Source organism: Lates calcarifer, linkage group LG21 (assembly GCF_001640805.2).
Source record: "Lates calcarifer isolate ASB-BC8 linkage group LG21, TLL_Latcal_v3, whole genome shotgun sequence".
In the NCBI taxonomy this organism is placed as follows: Eukaryota; Metazoa; Chordata; class Actinopteri; family Centropomidae; genus Lates; species Lates calcarifer.
In genome coordinates this window covers 7,979,834-7,991,675 of record NC_066853.1, presented here as the reverse complement: position 1 = coordinate 7,991,675, position 11,842 = coordinate 7,979,834, and the positions used below count along the sequence as shown (strand labels likewise).

The 11,842-nt window shown below is 37.8% G+C and overlaps 1 protein-coding gene across 1 annotated transcript in view; it reads right to left on the bottom strand.

Annotated features, from left to right (window-relative positions):
• The window catches only part of mmp28 (matrix metallopeptidase 28), a 31,481-nt gene that overhangs the window by 16,978 nt on the left and 2,661 nt on the right, over positions 1–11,842 (bottom strand). Inside the window, exon 3 of the mRNA XM_051065432.1 lies at positions 11,248–11,447. Coding sequence (XP_050921389.1) covers positions 11,248–11,447 — 200 coding nt within the window. The remainder of the gene's footprint in view (positions 1–11,247; positions 11,448–11,842) is intronic.

Genomic DNA, 11,842 nt, shown 5'->3' with positions numbered 1-11,842 from the left:
CATATATAGTAAGATGTCAAAAAATGTCAAAAAATGTCATAGTATAGTAAGATGTCAAAAAATGTCAAAATGTAAAAAATGTCATAAGTCTATATGTAAGATGTCAAAAAATGTCAAAAAAATGTCATATAAAATGTCAAAAAAATGTCAATAGTATAGTAAGATGTCAAAAAATGTTCAAAAAAATGGTCAAAAAATGTCATAGTATAGTAAGATGTCAAAAAATGTCAAAAAATGTCAAAAAATGTCATAGTATGTATGGCATCAAAAAATGTCATAGTACAGTCAAGGCATGTCAAAAATGGTCAAAAAATGTCATAAAATGTCAAAAAATGTCATAAAATGTCATTATGATATAGTAAGATGTCAAAAACCATCAAAAAATGTCATAGTAATAGTAAGAATTGTCATAAGAATGTCAAAAATGGCATAAAATGTCATAAAATGTCACAAACCGTCAAAGTATAACTTTTCAGTTGAGCTTCTCTATTTTCAAATTAATATCACAAAAGTGATTTTGTAATGCAGAAATGCCAAATATTTTCTACTTGGAGCTTGCAATTCAAATTTATAATTGAGGCTAGTAACACTGGCTAAAAGCCTTAACCCTAACCCTAACCTCTGGCTACAAATACTCACTTTCATACAGTATTAAACAGACCAGCAAAATATTCAGTTTTCAGAAGTATTTATTTGAGTAAGATAATCCTTTCAGTCCCACAACAACAAAAATACATAAGGGCATTACATATATAAGACAAGATATAAAACAAGATAAAATATAACAATATCTGAAAATTATATTAGTATATATACATAGTATAGTAAGGGGAAAAAACAGACAAAAATTGTCACAGTATAGTAGGGCATAAAAAAAACCCTGTCAAAAAAAATCAGAATTACATAAAAATATTTTGATTTACTGATCAGTTTCTGTGATTAATACATGTTCTTGTCTCTGCAGGAAGTGAAGACGACAGCAGCTGAAGACCTGAAGTGGATGAAAGAAAACAAAAGTGTTACAAAGCTGTTAATTAGATAAAAGACCTCCACCATCTAACTGCTGTAAACAGTGCTGGTTTCCTGTTATTCAGGTGAAAACACTTCTGAAAAACACCTCTGAGAACATTCAACGGCTTATGATACAACTATTTAATAATTGTATCACAAAGATGCTTCATTTATCTTTGGAAAATGGGCTCATAACTACATTAACCCCCACTTTAACCAGCTCAACAATTGTTTCCTTGTGATCAAATATCTGTCATTATCTTTGCTGTGATTTGTTAAATGTTGTCTGGAATAAAATCATTAAGTGTCTTTCTAAACTTTTGAGTTGTAGTTCTCTATTTTGTAACTCAAGTTATACAAATTATTATTGCATTCATTTAAGAAAAAATGTTATGATATTTAAAAATATTTATAACTATATATTTAAACCCTTTATACTTGGCTTTTAGACTTATTGATTAGGGTTTTGTACTTCTTTAGACATTTTTTAAGCTTCAAAATTTATTTTGTACAGGTTTTATACTGAATTCTTAGACCTGTTTTAAATGTTTTATATATATATATATATATATATATATATATGTACACACACACACTTGTAAAGTCTGTGTTAAGCAGTTATACTGATGGCATTCTGAGTTAGTCACACCACAGCAAAATGTGCTATTAACCACCCAGCTAAATTTGAATGGTTAAAAAAAAAAAAATCAGCAAATATATAAAATTAGGTTTCAAAATCATGAAAAAATAAGGACCTCTCTCTGCTCTGAGACGCTGGGGGTATGTCCACTGAAGGCGCTGAAATCACGCCCACTCAGTACAGCACAAGAAACAAGCTGCATTGTTTTTGCAGTCAAATTACTGATGTTTAAGGTTAGGGTTAAAACAAAGTATAATGATGTTACACTGATAATAAACTCACTTTGTGATGGCTAGTGTGTTATTATGGCAACAAGTGTATTACTGCCTCACTCTAACAAGTAAACATACATAATGTTTTTATAGTCAAATCTCTGAAATTGCTTTACACAGACTTTAAAGGTTAAACATTTAAAGGTTTTCACCTTATTTATCAAACTCATTTTATGAGGTTGTCAAATGTTTTATCCTTATTTTTAGGCCTACTTCTTTAGGGTTTGAAATGCATTTTAAAGGTTTTATATTTGTTTTTTAGACAAATATTTTGAAGGCTGATTTTATACTTAATATTTAAGGGTTTTCAATTTATCTATTTAAATTTTATTCTTATTTTTAAAACTATTTATTAAAATGGTGTCTATTCTATTCTATTCTATTCTAAACTAAGGTTTTATATTTTGTTATGTATATAGTGTATATAGTATGCATAAAACTAAATTAAATTGATAAGTTACAGCAGCTTTAATTTGTTGCTATTTGTTCCAGACAAGCGGTTTTAAAGTGTCAAACTGCAGGTGAGACAATGACAGAGTCAGACTGAAGAGAATAAATTAACACTGACCTTCTGAATATGTCTTCATGTCTGTCTCTTCTCTGTGATGTAATGGTTGAAGTTTGAATCCTGTGGAGAAAAACGCAACAAACAATATAAAGATGTGACTGATGTAACATCAAAATAAAGTTTCTGGGTATTGAACTTCAAACTGTCAAAAGATAAATAAGTAAAAGACACTAAATCTACAAAGAAACCAAAATGTGAACTAACTGCTTCTGGACTAATCAGAACTAACCCATGAGTTAAATTTGCTTTATACACAAAGACAGAAGAAGCTGCTCTGACTGGAGAACTGACTCCACCAGTTCCTGATATTCACACAACAGCAGTGGATGGAAATGTTTTTTCTCCAAAGTCAGTTAAAATTTGAACTAAATTTGGTTGATAGAAGCCAAAATGAAGCAAAATGATGTGTTTCTTGTGAAGCTGAACTGTAAGTTGAAAAGTTCTTTACATATTTATGATTTACTGTACTAATGAGAGAGAGAGAGAGAGAGAGAGAGGGAAAGGGAGCAAGACAAAGAAAGAGAGGGAGAGACAGAGAATGAGAGAGAGAGAATGAGACAGAGGAAGAGAGAGACAGAGAAAGCATGAGTGAGTGAGAGAGCAAGGAAGAGAGAAAGGAGGAGGTAGAAAGAGTAAAGCAGGGTACACACAGAGAGATAATTGATCCAATTATCAGCCCAAATCCCCCTTTCCAATCAAAGTCAGCAAAGGTCTAATTATCGGTTGGTTCGAATGATGATCTTGTCAGATTGTGTGATGTGAGCTGTGTCCAGAATGATTTTACCCTCCCTGATCTGTTCTGAAGACAATCTGAACCGCCTCGATATACACTAAACATGTTCAGTATTTCTGATCAAAAAACATGTTGTGTGGGGGGGAACACTGAGGAAAGCTGAGCACGCACTCTGTGAATTGTCACATGGAATGGAACAATAGCCAAACAGGAAGCAAGCTAACTGAAGACGGAAGCACAACAAACAAGAGACACGTCGTCCACCATGTTCGTGTACTCTAAAGTCTTGTTTGACCGTGTGAGATTTGGAGTTCCGAGAGTCCAGACTGGTTGTTGGTGGTGAATATGTTAGTGTGTGGTGTGTTTTGTTGGTGTTCACGTTGCACATCACACACAAGAGCGAGAGAGAGTGAGGAAGGGAGGGGAGTGAGAGAGAGAGAGCTGATGTGGTTCTTTGAACTCAACATTCATGAACTATGTAAATAAACTTTATAATGAGTTAAATCTTGTGACAAATTATTCAGAACTCAGATCAATTGCTGAAGATCTATAATTTAATGTCAGTGCTCTGTGTAGGACAGTTTATGTAAAGCTGTTTGTGAATTACCTGGAGGCCTCAGTCCTGGTTTCAAAGACCTTCTTCATTGTATGAAGACTCTCTGTGATCATGGACAAAGTGGTGACACCTGGAGGACATAAAAAGAGAAATATACAAAGGAAATGATCAATACACTATGACCTATTCCTCAATCAACAGTTTAGCCCCAAAACACACATTAATATTCAACATTACAGCGAACCAGAACGTTCTACAAATGTTAGAGGAGTGTCTCAGAAAATGGCCTGTTTACGGTCACATATGACAAAAACATCTTTAAGCACCAGAATCAATAACAATAAATATTTGGGAAAAACCTTAAAAATCTTAAAACTTTAATTTCTATAGTAATTGTCTGTCAACTAATCACTGGAGGAATCATGTATATTACTGTTAACTGCATAATTAAGTCACATTTTTGAAAGCAAGATTTTAACTTGTGGTATTTTTAATTATACTTCTGTCCACAGGCAGAAAAGTAACTGACAACTATTTTGAGTTTTTAAAATTTTAAATTATAGACATAATCAGTTAATATTATATTCAATACTAAACTCATTAAACACCAAGGAGTTAAACAATAACTCAGTTACTGACATTAATAATTCAGCACACCAACACATTTTTTCAGACTGGGACAGATCTTTAGGACACATACCTGTTTGGTTTGTAAGGTGAGAGCTGGTGTTTCTGTCCAGGCTGCAGCAGCTGAACAAGAAAACCTGGAAAACACAAGTACAACACTTAATAACCTAATTAATAAAGAATACTTCACCTCTGAAACTTGAACAGTGTAGAAGAATATAACACTGAAAACTTAACACTAGAACTTTGACAATCACACTTCGAGTTTTAAGATGAATCAATTATGTTACTAAGGTATGACTTTATTGACCTCAGAGAGAAAAGCAATTTTTAGAATACTTTTATGATTTCTAATAGTAATCTCAGCTCATGCATTGTGACCTACTCTTGAGGCCCAAAACTTGTGGAAGAGCACAGAGTTAAAATCTAGTTTTCAAGCTTGTATTTAACTCAAAACTGAAGTCAATTAAGTCTCCGCAAACAAATTTCTAATCAATAATTCACACAACAGGGGATCAATAATTGGCTATGGACAGATTACTACCATAAAGCTACAAAGACACAGAAACGACAGAGGCAAAAAAAACTGAGTCCCAAAACGATCGCAATGAGATGCTCAACTGCCACACTGAAACACAAAATGGCCGCAAAGAAACGTTAAATGGCCAGGAATAGATAGAAAACTACAAAGACACAATTGGATGCAAAACAACCATGAAGAAGCTGACAATAAACAGCCAGCTATCGACGCAAAACGATGCAATACCACCACAAATGGATACAAATGATCACATCGACATGATAATCCGCCATAAACTGACCAAGCTGGAGCACGTGAAACTTTTTACGTTATAAGGTGATAGTGATCCGTTTTTATTTTTCTGGTGTGGCAGCAATACGCTTCCGTATTATACGACTGAAAATGGAATTAAAAGATATCATTACAAGGTAATGCTAATGCTAACGCTCGCGGGTAAAGCTAACGCTCTTCGATAACGTTAATGCTAACGCTAGCCGCTAACTGTTTGACTTACCTTAAGTGTGTTCGGCGTCCAGACTCACTCTTCTTCGACGAAAAAGCAGCTCCAGCGTTTGTTTTAGCATCCAGACCTCTTCGGCAACGACGTTTTCTCTCAGTATTGGCAAACCGAAGCAACGGTTCAAACTTGGTTTAAATCTGTTTTCCGAGTTTGTTTCTCCGCCTCTCGGCGCTCCTCCCAGACGGTCATGACCAATGACGAGACACGTCGAAACCAATGACGACATACGTAAGCTAATATGGGAGAAAAACGCTGATTGGCTGTCCGAATCCGGCCCGCCTAGCAACTGCCTCTGATTGGTCTTAAAATACATCAGATACGATCTGACAATAATAATAATCAATGCACAAAATCTGAAGGTGAAACTCCTTTATTTGTGACAGTTTACTGACAAACTGGACATGAAACACATGTAATTTGTAATAGCCAAGCTAATGAGCATGTTCCTATAACATATGAATACTGTAGTTACAGCAGCTTTATTGTGGGTTTAACGGTATCAAATATACTTTTTTATTCGATTTATTTAACTGCCTGTGTACATGTGTACGATGGAAGAGAAGATGATCATCCTCGGGAACTTCAGGTGGAGATACTGCAGGTCCCGCTTCATCACCGCGACCAGCTCCACCCGTGATCTTCTACATGATGAGGATTTACCACACTGAGACAGCTTAAGCCTTGAATAAATGGATAAATATGGGTGTTCTGAACGGATGACAGGTTATGTCACCATAGACTGTATATAAAAATAAGACTGTGCACAGATCACATAAATTATAAACACACATAAAAACAACACAAAAGAGAGGTACTGCACTAGTATTTGTACGTGTACTGGTCAGAGGATTTAAGAAAGTGAGATACAGATTCTACAATCAAATCCAATGGACTTGAGATGACTTTCCACAAGGGCTTCATGCATTTACACATACTTTCACATTTGAGGTTTAACCAGAAAATGGCTACATAAATCAAGCACACTTACAGCTGTCAAAATATTTAAAAATGTAGTTGTAATATATGTTTGCCCTGACAAATGTGAGTGGGAGGTCTGCACACATACCTCCATTACACACTCCTGCTCAGTCCTACAGCCCCACACTGACTGGATGTTGTGGACGCTCTTGTGTTTCAGATTTGAGCTATTTTAAATGCTATTTGCCCTCGGTTAAAAAATACACAGCAAAGAGTTATGTAGAAGATGTGAGCGATAAACAAGAGGTATGCACTACATACTGTGAACTACCAAGAGACCTCAATAGCACCCTGGAGACAGGAAAATATCTAAATATCTAGAGCCATTAAGACATGGGTTTGGCAATGACATCAGAGTGTGTTTCTTTGTGAGAAAATACACAAACAGAATCTGTGCTTCAGCTGCATTTTTGTTGCCCAGTGCACAGAAATATTAGTGAGTGGAAGAACCTAGGGCCATGAACACTGTAACTGTATCTGAGGGAATAACAGTCAAAACAGTAACAATTCATTGTCATTACAACCTACATTTCCCTGTACAAGTCTGATCTTTACACATGATTTAATGCTTGATCTCAGTATGTCACAACACTGAAGTCACTGAGGACACATGAACACGCTCCCTTGTTTTCCCAACCCATCTCCATTTGTCATTTCAGGATGAACTATATACATCAGGCCTGTTGCCACATGATGTGTGTGGATCAGTATTCTCAGCAGAGCTCAGGCGCCTTCCCTCCATCCCCAGACCGCCGCAGAGTAAGAGGTCCCAGAGGACAGCGGGGGGAAGCCAGGAAGTCCAATACACAAGACATTCCACGACTTCCCTTATGGAAGCAATTAACATGATGCCCTCTATAGCAGCAGTGTAGGGCGGGAGGGTTATCACAGACATTAGGAAGTGACTGAGATCATTTGATAGCTAACGTTATTGTTTGTGGAGGTGCAGGGAGATTTTGTTTGTTGGTGGTGTCAAGGAGGCTGTTTGACACACGCATGCACAAAGATGCCCCTACCTGTCTAAAGTCTACTTTGACCAATGTCTTTGTCAGATTTAAAGTTTAATTCACAACAGAGCGAAATACAAGTATGTCATTATTAATTAATTTGTCATTTTTAAAATGCAGTTGAGGGTAATGAGAATGTCTTTAGTTTGGCAGATATTTGGTTGCAAACTTGAGAACTGTACTAACTGTACTAAACTGTACTAATAAAGTCATAATTCATCTAGGGGGAAACTTAAAGGTCCGTACCAAATTTCATAGCAACCCATTCATTCAACTCTTGGACTAAGTGGTCCTCTTCTTGCAATTTTCAATCACGCAAAACAGAAATACCAAAACTCTAAAAAAAAAAAATGAATGTATAATCACAAAGAGATAAACTGCATGTGCATGTAACAAGGGATGTTTAATTCATCTTCTAACGTAAGCCACAAACTTTCAGTCTGGCCCTGCCATCTCAATTTGTCATCACATGGTTTGTTTTGTCTAACTCCTAAAGACATTTAATCTAAAATGATATGAAAAATCATCACATTGTAGAAGCTGGAGAGAAGAAATTTAAGCATTTTAGCTTTAAAAATAAATCAGTTATCCAAATAGTGTCCAGTTTCTGTCCATCATCTAATTGACTAATGAACTGTTGCAGCCCTTGTTAGCCACCAGACACTGAACTCCATTCTCTGTGCATGCTGCTGAAGTTGTGTAAAATTACAGTAAATGGTCCACTGTATTGTAAAACAGCAATGAAGTGGTTAACAGTTTCCAGGGCAGGGTGCAGATCTATAAGTGCACACCTCTGAAAAATACACACACACCTATCACACTTGTAGCACTTATCTTAGACAAGGGTGGTGGAATGTCAGTTCTGTAAATATCAGTGGAAATGACCATCAGATTCTACCCAAAGTCAAGGTCTGTTTTTGAGTTTCCAGGAGGCTCGGAGGCAGCCATGCTAACACTAAACAACATCACATCACACCACAGCTGTGAGTGAATAAACAGGCAGCCAGTCTGACTCATCTGCATGCTGCTGTAGCCTGCAGGCCTCATTTAGCAGCCGGTGTCAGCCGTCAAGGACAAACAGCTCAAACTGTTAAACATTAAGTTTAAATCGCCTCATTAGTTCAGAGAGTTCACACGATAAACATTTGATATTTACCATTAAAACTGTCTATGCATGTAACTAAATAATTAACAGTGAGTAGTACAAATTAAGGCTTAATGTCTGGCAAATGATTGGGTGATAATATTTTCATAAGTATCCTATTAATGATGCAGCATGACACATGGCTCTCCCCAAGCACATGAGCTGCTTTTAATAATAAAAAGTGTTGGTTCTGGTATCAATATTGGTGATTACGGCTCTTGAATTACTAGGTATTGAGTTGAAACCAAATTTAGTGGACTGGCAACCCCCTTAGAAGACAATAATTTACCTGGCAAAATAATTACAGTGATATAACCTTTCTGAGACTTATTCTCAGTGTAATTATATGTTGTTTTAAACCTGCTTATTCATTTTTATTACTGAACAAAGAAAAAAAATCATGGACCACAACAAAGTTTTCATGAATATCTGTGCCTCATTTCATTGAATCTATCCAGTTGTTGTCAAAACATTTCAATCTCAACTATAAATGTGAAAAGCATTAGCAGACGTAGTTAGGAGAAATGAATATCTGTAGAAGATTTCTTGTCAATCCATCTAATCGTTGTTGAGATATTTCAGTCTGGACCAAGCACTGGACTGATCGACCGACACTGGCATCAATAGAACCTGGGTAAAAATAACTAAGGCGTTGAAATCAAATGTTTCTGCCGCCAATGTGCTGAGTAATTTTTAACCAGAAACCACAGGTTTTACTGGCATTGTACCCAACCTGATTCTGATAGACTAAAATATCTATGCTAAAATGTTCCAGTTATCATTCCTCAAGCCTCAGGCAGAAACATATCTGCTGCCTCTGGAGGACAAAGCAACACGTGGATACACAGCAGTATAATACTGTTAAGTTATTGCACGACATCAGAGGATATATGAAGCCAGATCTGTAAGAGGTTTGACCAGAGGGTGTAAAAGTATCTGCCATTAACTCCACTCTTTGTGTAATAATACTGCCGCCTGTCATGTGAGTCATGTCTGGGACTAAAATAATGACAGAGCTTTGTTTTCTTACACCAGAACAAGCTGTAATCCTCCCAAACAGTCAGTCACTCAGCAAGATATCCACTCATTCAGCCAGTAGAGATATCTGGCTACTCAGATAGCCGGCCAGCCAGGCAGCCTGGCAAACAACGTAATCCACGCTCAGTCAGTTATGGATGTGTTTACCAGAGGGAACATGTCAGGTACTGACATGAAGAGGCAGCAGCAAACATCAGCCGCCGCTGCATTCCCTGAACATTAGCCAACCTCGTCAGTGACATGAAGGAATGTGGAGGCTTCACACACCACGAGGCTGGAGGCACAAGCAGAGAGAGGGAGCAGAGAACCTGCTTCTTCTTCTGCTGCTGCTGTTCACAGAGGAGATGTGAAGAATGACAGCACCAGAGAAAGACATTATGAACAAAAGACAGAAGAGCACAGACATTTACACACAGCACTAACAGCCTCTAACACTACAGTACGATGCAAGGGGATCCAGATCTTGCACCAAAAACCAGTCACTCTTCACTGGGTTTCACTGAATCACTTGAGTGTTTTTTAGCAGTGTCGGTGAGTCGGTCAGTCAGGCGGTCAGTCCACCACTTTGGTCCACTGTGCTCAAGTACAGCCTCACAGAGCCAACAAACAGACAAGAGGCCCAAGAACAATTCTTGGAGGAGGCGATAATCCAAGTTTCATGCTAATCAAAGCATAATGATTTACTATCAAATACACCGACTAGGGTGTTACAGATTCAACGGCTCCAGCAGAAAACATGTTTACACGAGTCCAGAAATTACATCTCTTTGTATTTCCCAAAGATTTTCTGTAAAGCACCCTAAGCTAGGAGGCCAGGACCTTGGTGCGCAATTACCTCATGGAGTCTGCAAGAAATTTGGCCGTGCTCAGCTGCTCTTAACCACCACTAAACACTTTAAATCCTGCAGTCTTTAACCAGTTCAAATTGCAGTGACCTGCTCACCAATGAATGCTTTTATTACTGTGCTCATTAGATTAGAAAATTAGGATAATCTCCAACAAGAGTCCCCACAATTTTCTGAAGAAATATAAGGGAACAGTCAAACTACACAATAAAAGCAACAGCACTGATCAAAACTCAAACCATCTCTAGACCAGAATCTGGGATCATAGGTTTATAGAGCTCAGAGATGTCAAGAGACAGTGGAAACAGGACCTGGGGGATAGCAGGATTTGCTGCTGTTGTTCAGGGGACGCCCTGACATCTTCTAAAGCATCCAATGGGTTAAATGATCATCAAAATTTCTCAACCCACAGAGGAGCAAGTAACGCCTAAATTAGAGAGAGAAAAAAATGTTGTTGCAAAACCGAGGTTGAAATTCACCCAGTAGAGATGATGTGAAGGATACATGGACTTGTGTAATTGCAACTGATGTTGCAGGCTGACGCGTGCAACATCAGATACTCCACCAGCGTTAATTACAGCCCTGAGCTCTATTTAGTGCTTCAGTTTACAAAGGTGGACCCTCCCAGCTAACTGTTGGCTCTTTATGACCGCTCCACAACAGCACACACAAAACCTCCACTCACAAGGCAACGAACCATATCAGTTTCTTTACAGAGGTCTCAGGATGCCATGTACACATACTCAAATACACACATATAAACCTGGTGTACACATTGAACACAATACCTTGTGCAGCAGAGCGTCTCCTGCGGCTCTGAGGTCGCCCTGCAGTGGCCCTCTTCCCAGTAAAGATGGCGTTCACTCTCTGAGCCCAGATCTGCTGGCTGCCCTCGTCCGACACCCCACAACGGGGCTCTGCCATCTGCCTCAGGGTGGCGCTGTCAAGTTCGCCTGTGACAGGAAGCCGGGACAACCACTGGAACTCGCTGCAGAGAGAGGAAACGTTTGCCTTGACTTTCTTCCTGAACAGGCACTTGGCTTTTCAATCATGCCAACAATAAGCGAATCAACAGGAATTATACTCCCAGTCTGGGACTCCTGACTTAACTATGTGAAGTCTAAGTGTGTTTCTGAGAAGAGCAAAGATTTACAGTTTACTGATGTTTGCACTCTCAGCAAGTGCAAGCAAGCAGATCTAAGATTCAGACGAGTTTAGAAAGGTTTATGCTGCTGAAGAAAGATATTTAATGTCATTTCTTAAATGTAATTTGGTGTCTTAAAGCAAAGTTAAGATCAGTGGCTCTGTTTTTCAAAACAAGATTGGAGGAAGAGGAAGAAGATTAGCTCTGGAGGTTTGGAATGTCAATTATTTACAACTATT